The sequence below is a fragment of the Dipteris shenzhenensis genome, chromosome 4 (assembly GCF_047967505.1).
Source record: "Dipteris shenzhenensis isolate YYH24624 ecotype China chromosome 4, Dip_SZ_1.0, whole genome shotgun sequence".
Classification (NCBI taxonomy): Eukaryota; Viridiplantae; Streptophyta; class Polypodiopsida; order Gleicheniales; family Dipteridaceae; genus Dipteris; species Dipteris shenzhenensis.
Window position 1 is genome coordinate 52774689 of NC_141599.1, and position 26867 is coordinate 52801555.

At 40.6% G+C, this 26867-nt stretch overlaps 1 protein-coding gene across 1 annotated transcript; it reads right to left on the reverse strand.

Annotated features, from left to right (window-relative positions):
• Nucleotides 1–21045: 21045 nt before the first annotated feature.
• On the reverse strand, nt 21046–23690 carry LOC147903028 (endoglucanase 1-like). Its single transcript, XM_087373234.1, has 8 exons — nt 23409–23690; nt 23073–23288; nt 22790–22990; nt 22572–22664; nt 22336–22491; nt 21933–22062; nt 21664–21827; nt 21046–21557 (listed from the first exon to the last, which is right to left on the reverse strand). Exons 1-8 carry the CDS (start codon nt 23637–23639, stop codon nt 21231–21233), a joined length of 1518 nt encoding a protein of 505 aa, XP_087229360.1. The 5' UTR covers nt 23640–23690; the 3' UTR covers nt 21046–21230.
• Between the last annotated feature and the right edge of the window lie 3177 nt (nt 23691–26867).

A 26867-nucleotide genomic window follows, 5' to 3' on the forward strand; every position in this document is an offset into this window, starting at 1 on the left:
GGAGTTTCTGGATGGGGACCTACGAACAAGTGGAGGCTTGAGATCTCGAGCTTCTGGACTCCCAACTAGGATGGAGGGTGGGCTGAGTGTAGATCGACGTGCTTTCTTCTGGCACTAGACCCTTTGGCAAAATCCTTTCGGGCCTCAAGTGCATGTTGGGATGTCTTTGGCTAGGGACACCTAAGCTGAACTGAGGTTTTGGAATTTCTATTAATTCCTTAGCTACCTTAGAGATATCGCACCAATCGACGAGATAACTCTACAGCACCGATCGGTGGGCTACGGGTATAGCAACGGCTGGTGTAGTACGATTTTGGTGGCGAACGACGGCATAACTTTCAGTGAGACGATGATCGGCAGAATAAGGAAATAGCACCGGTTGGCAGGATAACTCTACAGCACCGGTCAATGGACTACGAGTATAGCAATGGGCGATGTAGTACAGTTTTGGTCGGGCAGTGGCATAACCTTTCAACGACGATCGATGGAAGAAGGAAATAGCACTGGTCGGTGTGATGGATGTATCGTGACGATTGGTGGGAAAATAATTGCCATGTGGTCGACACGGGGAAGGGAAGAAGGAGAAGGGAGTGAAGGGGGATAGAGTGATAACCACAAAGCCACGATAATGGAAACAAGAGAACACCCAAAACACTCTCTTGGAAGAGAAGAGGGAGCTTGTATTCAAACTTGTGTAAACAACAATGAAGACCAATGCCAAACATTTGGCCTTTTATACAAGTCACGTGTTGAAGGGAGGGCCAACCCTTTTCCTTTTTAGCACATTCCCTCACTTTACAACCATGGGCTCTTGGGCTCGCAGGGCACCAAGGCATATTACTATTCTAACTGACTCTCCCTACTAGCAGAAATAGTGCTTGTGTTAACCATATTAAAGCACTTGGGACAAGCCTGGCATTAGGAGGTGATCCTAACCGGTTCCCAAATAGCGCTTGTGTTAGCCTCGCCACTCCTAGGCTTGGGTGATTTGGGGCTTAAACTCCTTGAGCACCCTCACACCTTCACCTATTTGGGGTTCGAATCTCGTAGACTAGGCTCAAAACCTGGAGTGATGAGGCCAAGCTTCCGCGAGACACCCCACGACAACTCCTCGGGGGATTCACTCTTCATTAAAGGGGGACGTCACCTGCATGCATGAACTTCAAGAAAACCCCCTATTTAAGATCCATGTAGGATGATAAAACACCCCTATTTAAGCTTATAAGATACCACCAAAATTCTATTATGTCCCCCCCTTTCCTTAAATCTACGTTCTTTCTCAAGAATTTAGATTACACAATAAGAAATTTTAGACTACTTTCCTTGTCACTATTTAAAACCATACACAAAACCAAACTTGTTCGGACTAGTTACCCAAGGTAGCCTATACTATGTCCCCCGCTCTTAAATATGGCATGGGCCCCCTAACTTAAATTCAATATTGGGAAAAAATAAAAAGGGCCCCCACCCCTAATGTATAAGCTTATTCCTCATTTCAGAAAACCCCCCTATTGTACACTCACGTGATATCATAAGTTCCCCCATGTGAATCCCCCGGGGACAACTCTCAATGTTGCTGGGAAGCCTTTTCTTTGGAATATTTGGGGATCAAACTCCTTGAGTTTGAGCTGTATTCCTTCCGTGGCTATTTCTATTGGTGTCGCTATTTCTTTGGATGTGGAGCTGAACAGTGCAAGGCGCATGCACTCTTCATGGCCTAGAAGTGTGCATCTCCTTGTTCCTGCACCTCCTTCGGGCAGCTGGAACATATAGCCTGTGCACATTGCCTGATGGATCCTTGGAATTTGGAATGGGCTTTGGGTATTTGGGGATCAAACTCCCTGAGTTTGAGTTATACTCCTTCTGTGTGCACATTGATTGTAATCATTGACCTTGGTGTATTTGGGTATCAAACTCCCTTGAGCTTGTCCTGTTGGAGTAGATCATTCGGCTTGCTCACCTTTACTCATTGATTACCTTGCATTTGGAGGTTATACTCTATGGATGTTAACACCCTTTGATGCTGGAGTCTTCAGATTCACTTTCATGCAAGATGGCCTTTTGGTTTTGGTTTTATAGGTGTTCCAAGTAGACAAGGGTCAATAAGATGTTTTGTAAACTTTTGTTATTCCTTTTTGTCTGGTTCTTTTTTTTTGCTATTAGGTGGGGTTTAGTGATCCATAACAATGGAGTCTTTGGACTCAATTACATGCCAAAGGGCCTTTTGGTTTTGGTTTTGTAGGTGTTCCTTGAGCTAGTGGTAATATATATATGTTGTTTTCCATGCTATTGGAATGGCACTCATTGAACTAGATAATGAGAATGGGGACAAACCATTCATACGTTTGTTCCCATTTTCATTTTCTAGTTCAATGAGAGCAGTGATCGGGCCCTAAGACGTGGAGACAACACTAGCAACAAGAGGTGAGAAAAGATTGAGTGAGAGAGATGTTGTTGGAAGGTGAAGGAAACAACGATACGATTGAGTTTGTATGAGTTTACAATAAAGATCAAGACAGATCCAAAATAAGAGAGACCTTGCAAAGTATGAGTTTGGGGCCTAGGGAGAGCTTGAGTTTGATTTTTCTAAGTTTTGGTCCTTTGTCCCTGTTACAAAATCAAACTCATACTCCCCCCCTCAACACACACACATGCACATGCACATGCACACACACACACACACACACACACACACTCACACGCACACGCACATGCACATGCACATGCACACGCACACGCACATGCACACGCACATGCACACGCACACGCACATGCACACGCACATGCACATGCACACGTGCATGTGCATGCACACATGCATGCACACACACATGCATGCGCACGCACATGCACACATGCATGCATGCATGCACACACACACACACACACATAGACTCTCTCTCTCTCTCTCTCTCTTTTTGGGTAGATTGGGGCTAATTTAGCCCCAATATGTCATTTTTTTGGGCAACTTGTTAGCATCAATAAAGTTGTAAAAAATGGTTCAGATCTTTACGAATAATAAATAGAGTCGAAATCTTAAGAAATGGAATAGATGCAATGTAGACTCAAAAAGCAAAGAATGTTTAATGGGTTCTTTCCTTGTCTACATCCATCAATATCTACTCACTACAGATTCTCTTGTGTATTGTGAATAGTGACACTTTAGAGTGAGATGCACTACATCTAACACACCATAATGGTGAGTATACATTCAGCTAAGTGTCCTTAGCATGTCCTACGAACCCTTTGAAAATTCAAGGTGGACTCCTTCAATTGGGATAGATCTAGGTTGACCAAACCTAATTGATTGAGCTAGAGATGCCTCAGTTGTTGGATTTTGCCCATTTATTGGCTTTTCAAGAAGTTCTTGCTCAAGAGTCATAGATAGTAGGGTTTTTGTCATAGATTGGGCATTTGGCTTATCTTGCTACATCTCACATCACTTTTTGCTTAAGAATCATAAATTTTGTTTTGGACTTTTGTCTTTCTACATGTACATCACTTCCTACTTGGATTCTTTCATAGCTCAACTAAGCTCCTCTCCTGCTTTTCGTGCTTGATTCATCTTCTATCTATTTTATGTAGATGCTGAAGACTCAAAGATTGTTGGGTTTGGCTCATAGACAAGGTTTTGGGCTTCTCATTGCATGTGACATCACTCTCCCTATTGCTAGCTCACCTAGCTCCTCTTCCTCTCCATATTGGGTGAACTTTACTATTCTTCTTCTTTTATCCGTTTTGCCTGCACATTATCCCCATAATGATTTTTAAACATAAATTCCCTTATTCACCTTGATTGCTATTTAGATGTGCTTCTTGGACTCAATTCTGTTCTTATGCTCACATTTCAAGTCTCATCATTTATGCAGCTTCTTGGATTTATTTCTCATGTCCACGTTGATAGTACCCTGCCAATTTTCTCATGGTCCATGGGACAGCCATCCTTATTCTCTCCTTCCAAAGGCAAAGAGGATAAGCAACCATCCAAGCTTTGATAGTCTGACGATGGTCATAGTCTTTCAAAACTTCAAGCTCCAACAAGCTCCAACCATGCCAATCAATTGACTCGCTCTACTGTGTGATCTTTTGAGCAAATGTGTGCAATAGATATGGGATATATCAGTGTTCACACTGGCTCAAGATTCGAAGGATTTGAGAAGCAACTTGAGGTGGAGTTCTTGCCCTCCGAATGTGTGGAATTTGAAGGCAGGCCTTGAGACCGTGAACCATTCTCAACTTGATGATCTTTGTGGGCCTATGGAGTGCACCATCATTTTAGAAACACACTATTCAAAAATTTTGCACTTTCTCTCCCGGTTTGGAATTCTTTTTGGAGCATATCCTCTCCACTCAACTTCACTTGGTGAGCTAAAAATTTGGGTTTTTTAGAGCACTAAATGGGTCACTTATATACAAATATGGCCTTATTAAGCTAAAAAGTCAAGTGGTGACCTCTAATTAAAAAAAAAAAGGCTCAATGAAGATATAATTCCCAAACTTGTGCATGGTGCCCCCATCCAATAACTATAATAATAATAATAGTGGTCTCCTAACTCTACTTCAATTTTAACACTATGCTGATAAAGTGAAAATATGACACCATATGAAAAGAGTTTGTTGAATTCAACATATAAGTGGTGTATAGATACACCATTTTTTTGAAAAAAAAGAGTTTGTTGAATTCAATATATAAGTGGTGTATAGATACACCCTTTTTTTGAAAAACAAAGCATACAATACATTATCTTATTGATGGTGTATAGATACACCATTTGTATGGAAAAAAGCATACAAAACATTATCTTATGCATTTGAATCTCGTTCAAAGTCATTAGATTCATGTAATGTATTTGCGCTTGATGGGTCAAGTCTTGCCAAATGATGTTTAATATGGACACGACTTGGATCAGGGATTGTGATACATTTTTCAACATTGTATCCATGCTTCTTTTTAAACCTTCATGTCCTCGATTTCGAGCAATGAATAATGCTACTGACTTCCACCTCTATTAATCCCTCATTATTTGGAACCCATTCATGTTTCTTTTGCAAGCATCCCTCATAGAGTTGTTTTATTGTATATCTTCTCGGGAGATTTTTCAATGGCTTTGGTTCATACCATAAAGTTGTGAATGTTATAGGAGTTCCCTTGTCATCCCTTTCTATCTTAGCAACCTTTGCAACCCAAATTGGGCCACCTTGGTCATCCAACTCTGAACTTGGATTAGATGCCCAAACTACAACAAATAGACTCTCTTCAATCTCATTAGATGGTATTAACTCTAGTAAGGGTTTGTCTCCCTTTCTGCCACAATATTTTTGAGGTAAAAGGCATTCCTCTGCTTCCTCCATGTCTACTGACATATTTATATCCAAAGGAAAACTTGGTGACCTAGCTTGTTCCGGCCAAAAGGATTCATAGTATTCAATGCTCATCAAGTTTTCTTGTCTTTCTAAATATTGGATAAGTGCTTCAGTTGATTTAATTGTCTCCAAATTCTTAGTTGATTGCTTAGGATATTTCTGCATCATACTTTGAAGATGTTTAATGAAGGCTTTCAGACCTTTCATTTCATCCATGTCAAGTGATTTGTTTTTTGCAAGAACAAATCTAGTTTTCTCCAATGGAATTATTTGTTGTAATAAAGCATATGACTCACTCCATAAATGATCTCCATCTACTGGAGTAGTGCTTCCATTGCATCACTGGAATATTGTTATGCATGTGAAACTGAAAGTAGTGTGGATTTGTGTGTCCTATTAGGGCATCATCTCCTACTTGTAAATGTGGCTCCATGAATGCTCTCCAATCTACCATCCTCTCTAATATAGCCACTTCTGATTCTTCCTTGCGAGACCCTCCAATTTTTTTCCCAGTTCGAAATAGCATATCCTCCATTGTCAAAACATCCATTGACTTCAACTCACTAGAGATAACACTGAAGATTTGGTCTATGTCTTCATGTGTATGGCCGACAAGAAGAAAGCCAACTTCCACTTCTTCAAATATTTTTAAACCAACTAGCATTGAGCATAAAGCAAATATATATTTATTCTTATTCTTTCTCCAACAATTATCAGCTTGTATTCACAACGTGTTAGGTAAACATTTGCGAGCATCTTTGACCTTTCTTATTGCTTTCATGATTGAAGTAACAACCTGGTTACTATCATGGTCATGCAAACTATCAATCCATACATCATAAAAGATTCCATGTACTAATACTCCACACAAGTGTGTTTTTAGTCCATGTTGCCCTCCAATGTTGGTGGGATATGTCTATATCATGGCAAAGTTGTATTCTGGTCCATGCCATCAATGGTGATGCACATAGACTTATCGACATCAACATGTGAAATAGCTTCCTCTCTCCAAGAAGCATACAACTTTTGAGCATCTTGCACATGATGTAAATGGATTGATTTCCATTTAATATATCTTCCTCGCTACTTCTCACATTTACTATGTTCAATGGCATTTTTAAATTCATCACATGTCTTACATTTTGACATCCTTTGCTTTGATGGTGTCTTGACATGGCAAAAATCTCTATGTTAAATTTTGTACAAGGTTGACCGTGAAATCATGCTCTCATCTCTGTCTTGTAAAGTTTTATTGATAGTTTCTAGGATGACCTTCTTTGTCATTCCCAAAGGAAGATGTTGTTGACATTCGACACGTCCATCTAGCGTTGTTTGTTAAAGATGAGGCTAGGGTAATGCATGGTCTTTGAGAACTTGCTTTAATGTTGTGGTTGCATTTATAGTGCTTCCATGGCATTTAAGCTTGTAGGTATTTCCATGAATTATATGAACCACTTTTTTTTTCACCTCTGCCCAGATGGTCTAGTATGTGCCATGTGATAGTCCAGTTAACCATTGATAGCCTCGATTGCAAATGGGTCTCCCATTAACCATGGGTTTCAATCTAGGTTTATAGTGTCTTGTTCTCAAATCTTGATCAGTGCCTTGATGAAGAAAGTGTAAGAAAATAATACAACGTCTATGCTCAACAGATAACAAGACCTCGTACGCAAGAGAGAAAATAGATAGTATGGAGAATCAAAAATTTGATTACTATAGAATTGATAAAATAGATGGCGCTACCTCCCAACCGTGCGCTCTTGTGAAAGAAGCTTCGATGGCAAGTTGGAAATAGTAGAGGATGGAGGCTAGATGCTAAGGATTCAGGGTTGCTGTACCTAGTGATGAAATGGGCTTCACGGGCTTGCTCTTATATAGCCACTAATCGTAGTCGGTTGGGCTCAATTGGATGACCGACCCAGTTCGCCTAAAACGGTCGACTGGGGGTCGGTCTCGAAATAGGCCACCGACCACATGATAGAACCGATGCACAAAATAGAGCAACTAACCTACGATCACCGTTCGGTCCACAGCCATCCGGGATCATCTGGGACTCCAAACGGGCCCTGCAACCCGAGAGTGGGCTGCCCCGAGAAATGCTCCATCTACCCTCAATGCGGTTAGTCATGGGATGCCTTCCCACACTTGCATGTAGCCTAGTTGGCAGTGTGCCAACTCCATCTAGCCATTAGGCCACACATGGCCCCCATCTGGTGTCCAAACTAGGACTACCAGATAACCAAGCTACTCAAATGTCTTCTCCTCATATGGGGGGCTTACAAGTAGAGTTAGCTGGTTCCTGCGTAGTTACATGAGAGTGGAGCATTGATATCTCACACCCCCCTCAATGTCCACCCGCAAGTGAACTTACTTTTTCAGTCCAATGCCAAGTCGATGAAGATGCCTCTCCTGCAAGTCTCTTCCAAGAGCCTTTGTGAAGATGTATGCATCATTCTCTATAGTCGGACAGTACACCAAGTCGACCTCTCCATCCATGATGTGCTCACGTACAAAGTGATATTGAATCTGAATGTGTTTTGTGCGAGCGTGGAACACAGGGTTCTTTGCAATCTCCATGCAACTCTAATTGTCACATGATAACTGTGTAGGTTTATTCTGCACCGCACCCATGTCACCCAGAATCCTCCTCAACCACACTGCCTTGCAAGAAGCAAAGCATGCTGATTTGTACTCAGCCTTGGTAGAAGAAAGAGCAATTGTGGGTTGCTTCTTACTGACCCATGACACAACTCCAGATCCAAGTGAGACACAATAACCTGTCACTGATCTCTTACTGTCCACGTCTCCTATCCAATCTGAGTCACAGAATCCGGTCAAGATGTTGCCCTTGGTATAGGTGATGCCATAATCAAGTGTGCCTTTGATATATTTCAGCACCCACATCCCTACCCTCCAATGGTTCTCGCGGGGCTTATTGGAAAACCTGCTTAGTACACCAATCGCAAAGCTGATGTCTGGCTGTGTGTTGCACAAGAAAATCAAACTGCCCACAAGACTTCTGTACCTCGCTTCATCCACCAGTGGTGATGAATCCTCGTTTGAGAGCTTCACGTCAACCTCCATAGGGGTACCAACTGTCTTGCACTCAGCCATGCCAAATGCCTTCAGTATCTCTCCAGCATACTTCAGCTGTGAAATGAAGATCTGTTTCGGCTCTTGCCAAACTTCAATCCCCAAATAGAAATGCATCAATCCGAGGTCTATCATTTCAAACTCTCTTCCTAGCAAATGCTTTGTCTGCGAGATCTTCTCTTCATGGTTCCTTGTTATGACAAGGTCATCCACATAAAGGACCATGATCATACACTTGCCTCCTTCTCTAAAGATATACAAATTTGCATCAGATGGGCTCCTCCTGAACCCGTTTTGCACAAAGTAGTCATCAATTCGCTGGTACCACACTCGTGGGGCCTGTTTCAGCCCATAAAGTGCCTTCTTTAGTTTACAGACTTACCTTCTAAACCGGGGATCTTAAAACTTGGTGGTTGTTCCACATATACCTCCTCCTTGAGATCCCCATTCAGAAAGGCAGATTTTACATCCATCTGAAACATGGGCCAACTTCCCTGGGCAGCTAAAGCCAAAACACTACAAATTGTGGTTAGTTGCGAGTTGTGGGAGCAAAAGTATCCTGATAATCAAAAGCATGTACCTGTGCAAATCCTTTTGCCATGAGCCCCACGAGCTGAGCCTTGTACTTATCCAACGTGCCGTCGGACTTGTACTTGGTCTTGTACACCCACTTGGTGCCGATTACCTTGCATTTTGGTGGATGATCCACAAGGTCCCAAGTGTTGTTCTTCATTATGGAGCCATACTCTGACTGCATAGCCTCCATCCACCTATCATCACCCTGTGCCTCTTCAAGACATGGGTTCATCAGCAGGGATCACTTCTATCATCAAAGCATAGTTGACCAAGTGTTCCTGTGCTCTTCTTTGCTCCTCTTATCTCTTGGACAGGTAGTGTTCGGATGGTTCCTCCTCAATGGCTGGAGGTTCTCTGCCATCAAAAGGCTACTTTACCCATTTCGGGAATGGCCATTACCGTTGTGGTTTTGTAGGCTCTTCTTCATCTTCTTTATCTTGAATCCTCCCAAGCACCATTGGGGGAGTTCGGTTTGCTATTGGTGGTGTTACTGGATGGATATCCTGGTCCTAGTTGTCTAGGAAGGAAGCATCCTCCTCTAATTGATGCGGCTATTCTGAGAAGACCACATCGCGACTTACTATTACCTTCTTGGTAACAGGGTTATAGAGACGGTAACCCTTCGCCTCTTCACTGTAGCCCAAGAAAATACACTTCCGGCTCTTCGGTTCCCATTTGGTCCTGTTAGCATCAGGGACATGCATAAAAGAGTCACATCCAAAAACTCTAAAATGTGCAGCTGAAGGTTTCTTACTAGAAAAGGCCTGCAGTGGAGTCATCCCGTTCACAGCTTTCGTGTAGCTACGATTCAGAATGTAAACTGCAATGTTACATGCTTCAGCCCAGAAAGTCTTTGGCAAATCTTTCCCTTTCATCATACTCCTACCCATTTCACAGATGACGTGCATCTTGTGTTTTGCTACTCCATTTTGCTGTGATGTATGTGGCGGGGGTTTCTACCTCTTGATCCCGTGACTTTTGCAGTAACTCTCGAATTTAGTTGATGTGAACTCTCCACCTCTATCTGATCTCAATTTCTTCACCTTCTTCCCCGTTTCTTTCTCGACCATTGCATGCCATTCCTTGAACTTACTAAAAGCCTCGTCTTTAGTCTTCAAGAAGTATATCCATATCCTTCTACTGTAGTCATCGATCAGCATCATGAAGTAGTAGGAACCACCCAAAGCTTCTGTCGCCATCTTTTCGTAGAGGTCTGTGTGAACGAGCTCTAGAGGAGCCTTTGCCCTTCTGGCCTCTTTAGGAAAGGGCTACCGATGCTGCTTGCCCATCATGCAAGCTTCACATACATCGGGCAGATCTAGAATTTCTGGTAGGTCTGCAATCATTCCACTTTTATCCTTCAAAGAACTAAGGTTTAGATGACCAAACCTCTCATGCCACAGCTTAGTGTTCTTCACATCGGCTCGAGCACTGAAAGCTGAAAGTTCGTAGATGTTGTTGCACCGTGTACCTTTACCAATGACCTTCCCTTGAAGATCCACAATCTGTGCACCATTCTTATCGAAGAGCACTTTGAGGTCCCGATCTGTGATCGCAGAAATGGACAAGTTCCTCTTGATGTCTGGCACATAAATAATATCGGACAACTGTTTTACAACTCCATTTGACTTGAGAGCAATCATACCTTTTCCTTTTGTTGGACATTTTACATCATTGCTGACTGCTACCAGGATGTCATTCCCTACCGGTTGTAGAGAGGTATACCAATCCTTCCGACTGGTCATGTGGCATGATGCACCACTGTCAATGATCCAAGGTTCATCCACAGGTACATGAATTGCAAATTTCCTTAATTGCTATGAAAAACTCTACTGGTGTTGCCTGCGTGCTATTGCTATACTCTTTCTTTACTCCATTCTTCTCATCTGCAATCTTCTTTCGGCACTCATTCTGCTTGTGCCCTGCCTTGTTGCAATAGATGCACTTGATCTTCTTCTTTCTCTTTTTATCATCAAAAGAAGATGGGTTACCAGATCAGTCCTTACCCTTACCTTTCTTTGATCCAGCATATAAAGCTGAATCTTCTCCAGTCCTCATCTTTTGACACATCTCCTCCTCCAGAAGCATCGTGTTGAAATCCTCAAAGTTGAGGGGCGGATTTTTGTTCTGCATATTTAGTGTCATAACAAGACCATTATACTTTGGTGGGAGAATCCATATACACCTTGGTGCTAGATTCTCGCTGGTGATGGTGATGCCAATCGCAGTCATCTGATTGTGCAGATTCTTCACCCTGGTGATGAACTTCTCTGTCGCTTCAGACTCAGACAATTTCTCATTTGCGAGTTGAGTCTCCAGATTCTGAATCCGCGTTTGATTCGTGGTCTCGTACTGATTTTTCAAGACCGTCAATGCCTCCTCCACTGTGGTGACATGTTGAATTAACACCATGATGGAATCACTTACACTGCAGACAATAGAACACAGCGCATCTGCATTTCTTCTTGTCCACATGAGAATCTCATCCGTAGTTGGTACTATCTGTTGTCCTGCATTGGCTGGATCCAATCTCGCAACCGGCCTCATGTCCACCCCAGTAGCAATGTCCCAAAGCTCATATGTGCTTAGGATGGTCTTTATCTTGAACTTCCAGAGTGGATAGTTAGAGCCATCCAACGTTTTGCTTTCGCCAAACGGTGGGATTAGTAGTCTTGCGGGCTGGGCCATCTCTCACAATCTGCTCGCAAACAGAAACACACTACCAAATCTTCTTGCTAGAGTCCAGGATCTGACACCATGTAAGAAAATAATACAACGTCTGTGCTCAATAGATAACAAGATCTCGTATGCAAGAGAGAAAACAGATAGTATGGAGAATAAAAAATTTGATTACTGTAGAGCCGATACAATAGATGGCGCTGCCTCCCAACTGTGCGCTCCTATGAAAGAACCTTCGATGGCAAGCTAGAAACAGTAGAGGACGGAGGCTGGATGCTAAGGATTCAGGGTTGCTGTAGCCAGTGATGAAATGGGCTTCATGGGCTTGCTCTTATATAGCCACCAGTCATAGTCAGTTCCGCTCAATTGGGTGACCGACCCAGTCCGCCCAAAACAGTCGACTGGGGGTCGGTCCCGAAATAGGCCACCAACCACACGATAGAACCGATGTGCAAAATAGAGCAACTGACCTATGAAAACTGTTCGGTCCACAGCCATCTGGGATCATTTGAGACTCCAAATGCACCTTGCAACCTGAGAGTGGGCTACCCGGGGAAATGCTCCATCTACCCTCAATGCGGTCAGTCATGGGATGTCTTCCCACACTTGCATGTAGCCTAGTTGGTAGTGTGCCAACTGCGTCCAGCCATCAGGCCACACATGGCCCCCATTTGGTATCCAAACCAGGACCTACCGGATAACCGAGCTACTTAAATGCCTTCTCCTCATATGGGGGGCTTACAAGTAGAGTTAGCTAGTTCCCGCATAGTTACACAAGAGTGGAGCATTGATATCTAACAAAAAGCATGAAAACTCTTGAAGAAGATAGTTATGTCTATTAGGCACAGTCTTACTCCAAATACCAAGGTATATGGTTGCACAATCATCTTTCCCAACTTTTCTAATGCAAAGTCTCTTGCAACAAAGTCACATAAGCATCCTTTCCACATTCTCCTCGGATAACATTACATGTCTCTTTGGTTCTGGAATTGATGCCATGATTCTTCGCCTCTTCACACTCACATGCTTTCTTTTTGTAAATAGTGTCTTGCATTTTCTAGTTGTAAGACCATCAAACCTCGAATCCATTTTCCTTGAATCTTCATCTCTATAATCAAATGTTGTGTGGGCTTGAGAATTATTTGATGCCTTATAATATCTTGGAAATGGCAATTTGGTAGACATGTTCATTGATGTCAATTTGTTGCCAATGCCTCTTGAATTTTGTGATTGAACTCTTTCTCCTTCGTAATTCAAGATTCTTCCATCTATATTCTCTGGCATGCTAGCAACAATATTACGAACAACATGACAAGTCTCAGATTCTTTGCCCCCTTTGCCCTACATTCGAGTAGTAACATCATGATCATTGTCACTAATATCATCAATTCCTATTATTGCATCACTTATCCCATTGATCTTTGCGTGTATTTTTCTTTGTGGTCCCATCTTATTATTCTCAACACAAGACAAGTCTTCTATATCAGTAAGCATGTTTGAGTCACTTGAAACATAAGACAAGTCTTCTATATAAGTGAGCCTGCTCGAGTCACTTGCAACACATGACAAGTCTATACCAGTGAGCCTGTTCGAGTAACTTGCAACACAGGACAAGTCTTCTATACCAGTGAGCCTATTCGAGTCACTTGCAACACAAGATAAGTCTTCTATACCAGTGAGTATATTTTGAGTCACTTGCAACACAAGAAAACTTTTCTGCATTAACATCTGTTACTATAATGTCCTCAATATTTGTGAGCATGCCACTATGATACTCTTGATCACTACTATAGCTTCTTATCAGTTTGGATCCCATTTTTGTTATAGTCCTTTTCTTCTGATAATATTATGTTGTGTCTTTCATGACATTGAAGGAAACTGTCTTGGGCAAACTTGATTTCAAGAAAGCTAACCCCCATTTACAAGCACTATGAACTTGTAGATGAGATGTATTATGGACGTCTAGATGTGAAGTACTATCCATTGCATTTTGAATGACACTTGCACTAGTCAACTTAATTATCTCCACTATACAGAGAAAACTTTAAGCATAGCCCTTAAAGTTGCTCATTGCTAAAACTTTTCCGGAGCAAGATAACATCTCTACTTTTTCCCCCTCAAAATAAGTTTTCTTGATATCTTGAAAGTATGTGTTTGGAACAATTTCGTCTTGGTCATAGAGTGTTCTATGTGCTTGCATATCAAATATGTCACATTGTAAGATATCTCCCAATGTTTCAAAGTCCCCATGTGGATAGTTTAAATGTACTTCAAGATTTACGATGTTGGTGATTCTCACTACACATCTTCTCTCACCACAATGTTGGAAATAACACACATTCATAGGATCAAGACTATGAATTCGTCTAAAAGTCACCACTTCATTCTTCTTATATAGCACCACATCCATACCCTCTGTTAGGTTGAATACCTGTTTTATGTACAAAAATAAATTAGCAACTCAAAAAAAGACACAATAAATAATCATTGAGCTTATTATTACTTAATAACTTTTATATCAAAACTAGCAGAGAAGGCATTAAACCTAAACCCTAGATCCTAAACTTTAAACAATTAATACCAAAACATCTTAACCATCGTAAATCCTAAACTTTAAACATTTAATCCCTAAACCCTAAACCCTAACTCCTAAACTCCTAAACACTAAACCCTAAACCCTAAACCCTAAACTCTAAATCCTAAACCCTAAGTCCTAAATCCTAAATCCTAAACCCTAAACCCTAAACCCTAAACCCTAAACCCTAAACCCTAACCCTAACCCTAAAATACAACCAAAATTTAATGAATTTTTTTTATTTGTGCAATATGTTTGATATATCCCCCAAACTGTTCCACGCGCAATAGGTTAAGGGTGCACCCAACCTATTGCAAAAATCAAGGAATTTTTTTGATTTGTGCAATAGGTTGGATATACCCCCCAACCTGTTGCTCAAGCAACAGGATGGGGATATATCCAACCTGTTCCACAAGTCAAGAATTTCTCAACTTGTGGAACAAGTTGGATATATCCCCCAAAGCAACAGGTTGGGGTCACTCAAGCAACAGGTTAGGGTGACCCCAACCTGGGGTATATCCAACCTGTTGCACAAATCAAGAAAATTCCTTGATTTTTGCAATAGGTTGGGTGCACCCTTAACCTATTGCACATGCAATAGGTTGGGGGATATATCAAACCTATTGCACAAATCAAAAAAATTCATTAAATTTTGGTTGTATTTTAGGGTTAGGATTTAGGGTTTAGTATCTAGGGTTAAGGATTTAGGGCTTAGGGTTTAAGATTGTGTTTAAGGTTTTGGGTTTATGATTATGATTTTAGGGTTTAGGGTTTAGGATTTAGGGTTTAGGATCTAGGGTTAAGGGTTAAGGGTTAAGGATTTAGGATTTAGCATTTAGGGTTTAGGATTTATGATTATTATTTTAGGGTTTAGGATTTAGGGTTTAGTATATAAGGTCATGAGCTTAGAGTTTAGAATCTAGGGTTTAGGATCTAAAAATTAGGTTTTAGATTTTAAGCTATAGGGATTAGGGTTTAAGGTTTAGGATTTAGGGTTTAGGGATAAGAACTATTATATAAGTTTAACAGCTTAGATTGTATAACCTAAGATTTAGGGAACTTTAGGATTTAAGATTTAGGGTGTAAGATTTAAGGTATATAGACTATATAAAATATGCATTCCAAAGTATTTAGTTTAGATATATATAGACTATATACTATATGCTTTCCAAAGTGTTTTGTTTATATCCAATACTAGGTACGATCCTTTGCAAAGGCTTTACTTTAATCATAAGTCTACCTACTCAGTATCCTACTAATTAGGGACAAGCACATAGGCTAAAAGCACACCGATTCACATTTTCTTACATTCATGCTGCATGGTGTATTAGAAGAAATGAAGGAGTATGTGATAAGAAATATTCAAAAGAAATATGTATTCCATATCATGGATTCATACCATGGATATCTAGTGGTTGTTAAAGTAGACAAATGATATCCCAATGGATTCAATGATATTGTAGTTTTGTGCAAAGCCTTTTTGCAAAGTATTACATACTATAACAAAGATAAGCAAGTATGCTAAATCTCTTTCACATTCTATGGTTTTAAAAACCTACCTTACAAATACATTCTCTAATTCTTGATTCTTTAACTAACAAGTATTATACACATGGAAGAAAAGCATACATGCTAAAAGCACGTGTGTAAAATTTAATATTTTCTTATTTTTTAAATTAATTCAATTCTTTGGTTGACTACCTTTTTAAAATTTAAAGGTTATTAGTATATAATATACATAGTTTTAAATGTTATTAATGTATAATATTAATAATTTATATATTTATTTAAATTTATATAATAATTATATTATATTTATATTAGTTTTTAAGTTAATAATATATATTTTGATTAAAACTAAAATTCAATATCTAGTTAATAGCAAGAAGAATATTGTAGAGATTTTTCATATTAAGAACTACCTTACAAATACATTCACTAATTCTTCATTGTTTGAAGAATAAATATTATATAAAGCACATATGCTAGAAGACCTCCCTTTCAAAAATATTTTCATTGTTATATTTTTTTAATTAATGTATTTTTTTGACTAACTATATTTTTGAAATTTTAAGGTTATTAGTATGTAAAGTATAAAATTTTAAATGTTATTAACATATAATAATAATATATATACAATAATTATATAATATTTATATTAATTTATAGATTAATAATATTTAGCAAAATTGTATTTTAACATTAGTTAATAAAAAATTATTATATTATGGAGTAAAAATATTGTAAATGGATTTCTTATATTAATAAAGTGTCGTGAGAAGAGTTTTTGAAGAGATTTATGGTTAAATTTTGTTTTGAAGTTGTTGCTACGCAATAGGTAGGGAGATTTGAGTGGTTTTGAGGTTGAGAGAAAAATTTGTAATAGATTGTTTTCTAATTTATTTTTTTTGAAAAATTATTGCGTGCTCAACCTATGCCCAATAGGTTGAGCACAGTGATGTTACTTGCATTGTCTTCCATGAGGACTCAGTGTTTTAGAGCATGGTGGATGTTTGCCAAGCATATGAAACATGAAAGATATCCTTTGAGGTACCAGAGCACACTGCAACTCAGAGGAAAGAAATAATGAAACCGATGTCTATTGTTTGGTGGAGAGTATTAAGGTTTGTTCCAGATGCAATAACATAAGAAGTATGCAAGAAGATCCTAAGCAGTGATTGCTTCTTTGGAAAGAAGAGCAAGCATAGCAACTTGGATGAAGTGGTCACCCGAATGATTCAAAGTGAGGCTGCTCTCTCGGCTCTATTGTTTTTATTGAAATTTGATGATGAGTTAGTTGGCAAGTCAATTGATGTGGATAAGAAGAAAGCACTTAGCCTAGGTCCACTCCTTGATAAGACATGGGCTAGAAAGTGGTTGGCTTCAATAGATGTAGATGCCAGACTAACAAAGGATCTAAGAGCTAAAATGCCAAAGGTTGTTGAGATAGAATATATGGACATCAAGAAAAAGGCCTTGCAGTCCATTGCCCAAGGTAGAGCAATTGGTGGTTTAGGTGATGGTTCCCCATTCAGCTTCTCCTATGATATCTTACTATCAGAGAATGATACAAAATTTACACACATCAATGGCATTGATACAAAGAATTTCATAACAATGAGCGGTCATGCTTGGGAGAAGCCATGGGTATTTTTCATAAATGAATTGCAAGACCTTGCAGTGTCATGGATAGTTGAACTTGTGCGGTTTATCATAGAAGGTCCCATGGTAGATAAGAAAAGATCAACGTTAGTCCTGTTCATGGATAGAATCACAAAGGGATGCCTTGTATGTGAGTTTGACATTTGCATTTGGGTATTTACTTTCAAAAGTATACCATGGTATAGTCCTATGCAATCATATAACTATCTTGGAAGGCACTGCCATTCAAGTCTTGCAGCCTTTCTTGATGTGCTTCTTATCTAGGGGTGGTGGCAATCTAGTCAAAATTCCTTTAAGGACTCTCGAGCTTCATTACTTTGAGGACAATAAGGTGCAGCAATGGTGGATTACAGAAAGCCGATGGATCCTGATGTGATACTAGAGATGACAAAGAATTTACTGAATGATGGGTGGGAAGTAGCATTGTATCGAATGGGTTTTGCTGTTAAGAAATTGCTATGCCAAGGTAGAAATGTAAATTTCATTGATACCCCCCATCAGATTGAGTTCTTTGACACATATTACATTCGCACTACCTTCTTTGAAGAGGAAAATTTCAAAGAAGAGGGTAGTGAGGAAAATGTTGAAGAAGAGGGTAGTGAGTCTGAGGGTGATGATTCTTAGTATGTAAACATAGGTCAATATGTACACCACCTTTCAAAGAGACTTGGTGATGTATTGATGTTCTTAGGTAATAGTAGCTCAATGTAAACATTGAAAAGTTTTTGAATGAAGGCCAATACATGTACACCACCTTTCAAAGAGGATTGGTAATGTATTGATGTTCTTAGGCAATAGTAGCTCAATGTACTCGCAAATACTTTAATAGAAAGATTTTCATGATCATATTAAGCAGTAGAAGAGTATACTATCTATCCTTAGTAAGATATGCATCATAAGAAGTATGTACTTAATCACCAAATCTTTTGTTTTGAGTTGTCAAATCTAGTTCAAAAAACAACATTACTAGTATATTCAAAATTTTTGGACTGTTTTTTACTCCATTTCTCAAATTGGACTTTACACAAGTCCAAAAATTTTGAATAGTATGTTTAGAGCTCCATAACCATATCTTCTACCCCTACATTCTCTCTGAATCTAGCCTCTTTGTCTACCCATTTTGAAGCATCCTCAAGGCTGTGGTAGAACTCAACCACTCAAATCCATCCCCATGCTGTTGTACCATATTGCTTCCAATCGTCCATTGGAGGTATACCATTGCAAGCACACTCAAGGTACCTTCATCTTTCCCATAGAGCAATAGTATCCCCATGCTTCTTTCAAGGAAGAGGTTCGATAATTGGATCAATTCTTTGGGGACCTTGGGCCCAGGTGTCTCCCAGGTGTAAAGCTTACCTACTAGGAGATCATCACACAATCAGAATGGCACATTTATTCAGTTGCCACAAAAATTTGGGCACACAATTGCAGCAACTAACTACACTTTACAAATGTGCATGACCTAGCTTAATAAGAAGGTTGCATCAACGAATTCATGTTCTAAATCTAGCAAAGCCATGACTACTGCATCTAGCATTGCGCCCACCCTACTTCCCAATGCAGAAATCTGTGACTTTGCATTCACTACTCACGGCTAGATGGATAATGGTAGAATCTCACCCACCCAAAGTGCTTCATGGAATCCATTCCTCTTCTAAATAATTATTTGGCCAATCACCCCTTCGCCAATAATGGTAGCTTGTCGAATAAATGACCCACTCGACTTGAAGGTTGCTGGATCATTGTCATCACAGTTCTCCCAGATCAAAATGAAAATTTCTACATCATTCATTACATCAAACTTCATCCCCAAAACAAAACGAATATCAATATCATCTAGAAAATTGAGCCATGGATCGATCAGGAATCACGTGCCCTCGCTTCCTCTCTCCTCCCAAAATTCTATGCAAGGTTGTGGGTGCCGGTCGCAATATCTCGGCACCTGTATCACAGAGAGCAATTGCTCCTTCCTCCTTTATCCAAAGAACTATATTTTTTAAAACTTGCATTGGAGCTTATCGTTGGACTCCCAATTGCCTTATCACTTATTCTGCTCTTTCCATCTTCTCTTCAATGCATGCCACTAACTCTGGCAACCTTAGCAACATTGCATACATGAGTGTCTCCTTTACCATTACATGTGGATAGAGCATACGCATTGCGAAAATTTTATATTGGCATCAAAAGTTTGTATGCCCAAATAAAAATAAATGTTTGAAAAATTCGCTAAGATTTGAAACTTTTATGCCAAAAAAAAAGGTCTCTCTAGGATTGACATTTTTTTCTTCAAATTTTAAAAGAAAAAAAATAGAAAAAGGTACTAAATTCAACCGATATAGTGAAACTAAAGAAAACAAGCTAGAAAACTTTCGCCAAGATTTTATATTAATATATGAGTGTGGCTTCGATAAAAACATCCTTGAGGATGTCGTTCTATATCACGAAGCCCCTCCGATTCCTACAGGTGCACCTGACACGACATTTCCATGATTAAATAATATTCCATTTCGGTTGTTGCCACTTCCGCTGTTGCTCTTATTAAGCCCAGCCTTAGTAGAGGTGGGTAGCGGCACTGGGTGGACGGTCGATAAGGCCGTCCCCTATGGAGACATAGGGAACAATAATTCCGCTCGATGCAGGAACATCCTCATAAATGAGATATGCATATATGAACAAATCTTCACACTTGGTTGGAATCAATAGATACATGTCAATCAGAACCAACATAGAGCACCAGCTCGGACAACAAGTGTGAACTACAATGATTTTTCAACTTCTTCTGTTGAAGCAAGTGCCACAACGTTAACCATCATATTCCGTCAACAGCAACTACATATAGCTTTGCTTCTTTCATCTTCAGTGTTTGAATACAAATGAAGAACCTATGTGGACTTTCATTGTAGAAGCAATGGCAAGGAGGTGTAAAGTAGCGAGAGTAACATAAGTTGGAGGCTGACGACTATGTAACCCGATAACGTGGGATGGCACGTGAATATGCGATGTCTCCTGAGCAAAATGATGGGAGCACATGAATGGAACGATGATCATCATGGGAACGTGGTGACATGATATTGGAGTTGTGGAATGTGGTTGGAGGTCCATCGCGGATTGTGAGCGACGGTAGGTTGTCAAACCGTGTGACCTGGCGAGGGGAAGGTTGTCAGAACGTGCCTTGTTTCAAATTTCCAAACATTCAATTCTCCGCTCTCTTGCAAGCTCCCAGTCTCCCGCGTGAAATGTGGAGCTCTTCTTACTCTCGAACCATGCAACACATGGCACTTGGAGGCTCTCCATTGGTCGACACGTGGCAACCTCTTGTGCGTCCCACCATCCTTAATAGATAGTAAGATTATAATTATTTCACACTTTTTTTCTTTTATCACTAGTTTTTTCCCATGTACTTCTTGAAATAGGGCCCATGCCCATGTATAATATTCATAACAACACAAATATTATTAACAAAGAAGCGATACATGAAGTACATTATTTACATGATTGACATAAATCAATTGTAGGTCATTAACCTCACTAGATATTTAGTTTAATTGATGTTACCTTAAGCTTTGAATTTGAGATGCACAATGTACAATGCTCAATGATGTTGGAACTAGCTTTTGTTGGTTACCTTTTTACTTCTTGTTGGAGACTCCAAAGCAGCCTTCTCATGAGGGAAATCGGGATTAATCTAATAATCCTTCTCATGAATCTAGTAATGCTTTGGTTTACATTCTTTGACCATTAATAAATTAGTTTCTCCCCAAAGAAATGTAAAAGGACGAGTCTAATGAAAGAAGCTCGTGAGATAAGCGAGAGCTCCAACGAGTGGAGCATTGATATAGAGCGTGGGTTCCGATTGTTGGTAGTTAGCTCGGTCATCAGCGTACTGATCAAGGCTATCAGGGCCACCCGACACAGCTCCCACCAGCAGATTTGGGTTGGCCTCGCCGCTATTAAAGTAGACGAAGCCATCTTGGCAGCCAATATGCTGTGGATGGGACGCCACACGCGGCAGAGATGAACCCCGGTGATGCAAGTGCTGTGGGAATTTGGATCCGTAGCCAACCATGTAAGACATCCTCAGAGGATTTTCGCCCAGGATGTAGTCCACCTGAAGCGTGTAGATCAAATTAGGATGAGTGTTAACAATGATGATTTGGGAATTTCTTGTAAGCAATGGACTTGAGAGCAAGGTGTTGGAGGAGCTAAGGAAGTACCTGTTGCTTGGCGAAGGTCCAGAGTTCGTTGGGGTGGAGCGCTGCGCCAGAACAGTAGACCATTTGTGAAGCCTTCGTCACATACTTTCCGTAAGTGAAAAGAAGAAAGGCAGTGGAGGTTGCGTACTGAAGATTTTCGTCACTGCTCACAAAGATGAGTCCTCCTGTTTCTCTCCCACAGTGAAAGGCAAGAATTACTCCTTGAAGGTCTTGAAGAAGTGAAGTGGAATCAGCTTGGCAGGACAAAGTCTCGCACTCATATTACATACCTGGCGTGGTTGTTGCTTTCTGGGAAACTGGCGCATCAGGTACGAGTGCGCAAACAACGTCGTCTGCTCGGTTTTTGAACGCCTGCAGATGCAATGCATCGGCGTTCTCCTGGCCCTTCTCCAGGTAAATCTACGTCGACAACAATTCTAGCGTGAATCTCTCGTCCCCAAGTTGCTAACCGTGGACATGGAGAGTCTTCAAACGTATTTGGGTTGCATTCACGTAGTCAAATGTACAAATTCGTAGGTGACAGTCATTGAACGAATGTACAACAGGAGAACAGCAGTCGAAGTTCTGAAAAGCTGTAGAATTCTAGATGCAGAGACCGATGTCTGTGGAATATTTTGGATCGGTTGCAGTGTGGACAGGTGTCGTTCCAAAGAAGGGATGCAAAATGGGTACCTCTGACAAGAGTACATGGACACCGGCGTGTTTATCATCCCAACTGAACGGGGGACTAGTTTCTCCGAGCTGTGCAGCGTTGTTGATAACGTATTGCATGTATGTTTCGTCGCTCGATGCTTTGTATAGCCACGCAGCACCCCACAGCAGTTCATCCTACATTTAAATCCAGCGTTTCTTCACGATCGCCTAGCTCTTCTCGACACGAAATACGCCTCGCTCGGAAAATTACAAACCTCGTAGCCAGAATAGGAGCAGTAATATGGACAAACCGCTGAGCTGAACGCATTGCTATAGGTTCCTCTGTAGGTATCTGCGAAATGAAATACCTTCCGGCCACAAAACGAACTATTATCAGTTGTGATTTAGTAGGGAAGACTCTATATTATGCCTGCGTTCTTGCGGCAGTATACAATCAAAATCTTTCTTTGCAATTACGAGACACAGTAGATACCCGCACTGCTTCGTCGAGGAGACGTGAAGAATACTGGGAATCGCTCTCTCTGAAGACGATGGACGCAGCAGCGAACGCCGCAGCTATCTCACCTGCGAGGTCCGATCCGGGACGTGAAGTATCTATAGAATACACGTTGCGCGGTGTGTCCATGTCCTCCGGTCTCTCCCAACAAGGATGGTCGGAGTTTGGATCCCCAACCTGCGTGCGTCAAACCAGATCAAAACAAAGTTCTCGCAGCTCAAGAGCTAGCTATCCTCAACTCTCTTGCCAGTGTCTGTACCTGAGCGTAGATCACGTTCTGTTTGCTACCCGTCGTCTTGAGAAGATAATCCGTCGCCCAGCGGATGGATGTCTTGGCATTGTCTAGCTCTCCTGCGGTCTGCATTAAGGCACCATACTCTACCACGCTCCAAGATAGCATCGTCGTTGTGAAAGCCATGGGGAAGCTGAATTTGACGCCGTCCCCAGCATCGTAGTAACCTCCCACCAGGTCCACCTGTATCACAAACCAGAAAGAATGTGAACAATTCTACCTTACGTTGATACTGAAAGCAAAGTAGCTCATGCATGCTAGGCGTTCAAACATCTTTTCGTTTTCGTCAAGCTCTCTACTCACATTATCGAGCAGACCATCACACAGGGCTGAGTCTCGCCTCCAGGTCAGGCGCTGGTCTGCGGGAAGCTTTCCGGAGCGCTGGCCCTCGAAGAAGAGAATGGATTTGGAGAGAGCCTCCCGGTAGTCAGGCAAATCATTGGAGGCGAGCACGGTAGCAACACAGGTAGAGGAGGCAAGAAAGGTGACCACAGCCCAAATTGCTGCGAGCTCATGGGAAGCAGAGGCAGGCATGGCTGAGAGTGGCCCTGCGTCTAGCAAAAGCTACAGCTCCTGGTCACTACAATGGCAGTCCGCTTGATCAGTGAGCTCTCTCATATATAAAGGAGAGAAAGGAGGCTACCAGACAGCCTTTTGCAGGTTTTTTTATAATGGCTCTCATATCCTTGAATGATGGGAATATCAACTGAATTACCTTCCTCCCCTTCTACCAATGCATCCTTATAAGCTGTCCACACGTGTGTGCCTCTCATGCAATAAGCATGGCACATGTATTTGCAAGCATGCATGTTTGTGCACACCTATTGCCATGCACATGCACCTCTTTGTCGGTGTAGGCATGCGTGATGGTGCTCATGCATACATCTATGTCTATGTGTATGCCCATTGTTTGCATCTATGTGCATGCACATATGCTTGCTAGGCACGCATATGTCTATAGACACAACAATCCCAAGGCACAATATATGTCTTTCACAAGAAGATTGACTCCTCAAATCGCTTGCTAGGCACGCATGTGCATGTGTCTATAGACACAACAATCCCAAGGCACAATATATGTCTTTCACAAGAAGATTGACTCCCCAAATCAGTCATTTTAAAATATCTTAGGGGACTACGATGTTATTTGAGTTCATGCATTCCAAGGCTAAGCTTTCAAGTATTGTCAACCAAACATATTATTTGAGTTCATGCATTACCATACATTAAATCTTGCCAAATAGCTCCCTATCTTGTCCAACAAGAGTATAGTAAAGAGAACATGCTTTTGAGAAGGCAAAAGGGTGGTTGAATGTGAATGTGGAGGAATGAGAACTAGTGCTAATAAAAATGTTACGATTCATTAAATTTATTATAGTTTATTATAAGTGAGTTTGCGCCAATACAATACAAATCATGGGAGTTACAAATGTGCATTGAAAATGTTTCTCAACATGCTATCATGTGTGTGAACTTTCATGTTTATATAGACTTGATTGCATTAAAATGGCAATTGATTGTTGTGAAGGTCCAATCCTCATAATCTGAACGAGCAAAAAGTGAGCACTTTGTATTCTCAAGTCTCAACATTAGCCATAAAGATCAAGCACCAAGCTCCATTTTTGTTCATGTAATATGATGATGTGTATGATGAGGGGAGATGAATAAGTGATTTCAAGATTTTAGGGGTGTCAACCTAATGACTCAAAATAACCAATTCTTATAGTAATCACAAAAAAATACATAGGAAAAGGCATAGGTTTTCTTACCAATTCCAATTCTCAACATTAGAATGTTCACTACAAAACATGATATACGAATAAAATGATTTAAACACTATCCTAAATAACATCAATTTTCCATTCAAAGACATTTATCTTTTTATTTTTCGAAAGACAAACTACATTATACCGCCATTTCTTTTGCAGCAGGCATTTCTTTTATATTAAGTGAGCTTCGATAATTATATTTGAGCCCCTTTCTTAGGCATGTTAAAACTATAGGATGTGGTGTTGTTATTAAGCAAGCTCTATTTAAACACCAATTAACATGCCCGCAAGAAAAGCTCAACATTAATCAAAATCTTTTGTCTAACATTATGGTCCTTGGCTTGTCAAAGGACACTATCTAGTCACATAGCTGAGAAAACATCACTTCAATCACTTTGAAATTATTATATTATTACATGTATATACTTATACATATATTATTTTATGTATGTGTGTATATATATATATCTTAACCACTGCACTTACATTTAGAAATATGAAATCCCATAACTAATCCACAAATCCACAATTCCTAAATGAATGAATTTTGTGCCATTCATCTTGTCTTGTAACAATAATAATAGAAGCAAACCACCACGCCAGTGGTAGTTATATTCTTAGTGTCTAACCAACCACTGCCAACCACCATTGCCAACCACCACACTAGTGGCAGTTAAGTTAATATCCTAGTATAATAATAGAAGCAAACCATCGCGTTGGTGGCAGGTAATATCCTAGTGTGCAACCAACGTCCGAGCTCCCAGTGCTATACTAGAATGAATCGCATTACTGCAAAGTGTTATCCTAAGATACATTGCCTGGCAAATAAACTTTGGAGAACATTAATAATTCAGTAGATATGTCATACAAATTACATAAATTAAATCTCAAAGACTCCTTTCCTTCATGGGGCTGGTTCCACATTGCTTTGTGTAGGTTACCTTTTTGAGCTCTCTGATTATAGGCTTGGCCCTCCTTGCTCCTTTCCTAAAGAGAGCTGATTCCTCCGTTCAGGGGCCCGGCCCCTCCCTTCATGTTGCTTCCTCTTTCCCTACTTTGAGCTTTTTGGCTGTAGGCTTAGCCCTTCTTTCTCCTTTACTAAAGGGGAGTGGTTCCTCCCTTTAGGCTCCTTTTCATCGCAGTTAGGCTCGAGCTTGGCCTTCTTCAATTCAAGCTCCTTGTCTTTTGCAAAATTTTCCCAAACGACAAATTAAACTGCAACATCTACTTTCTCTCATAGTAGATAGCTATAGTAGGCATGCACATTTGATATGTCCATGACTTGGGCAATGGCAAATGACATTTTCTACATACCGACCTTGCATGCACAAACATCCCAAAGAAAAAAACATGCACAGGGTGGTAGCACACATGCCATTGGATCATGCAGTCATCTATGAGTGTGCTTGCAAATTGCGTCCAAGAATGCCTAAGATATTTTCAATGATGCTTTCAGTGATGGTAATCTTCTGAACTTGATAGGTTATTTGTCCCTCCTTCACATCACCTCTTGTACCAACCTATTGAAGTTGCTGAGGGCATCCAAATTGGGCTTTTGAAGAGTGACTGAGGAGCTCCTAGATGTCATGATTTCAAGATCAGGAGAGGAGAGGCTCTTGCACTGTGCTGCAAAGGGGGAGGAAAGATTGTATAAGGAGCTCCTAGACTGTGCAAGGGGGAGGAAAGATTATGTGAGGAGCTTTCAAACTGTGCAGACATGAATTGGATCTCGGTGTGTCTAGGGGGATCCATTATGACGGATAGAAGTTGCATGAAGCGACCACCACTGAGCCACCATCGCCATAGTAGCCACTCTACAAAGCAAGCAAACTACAACAACTCTTCAATAGCCAACAAGTAAGCTCTACTGACCACAACAAGCAAGCAGCTAAATCTATAACAACAAGCAAGAAAAAGGCAACTACTCTATTCAACAAACTATAGCAAGCAGCCGAATCTCCAAAGGCAAGCAACACAATCTACGACCCTACAA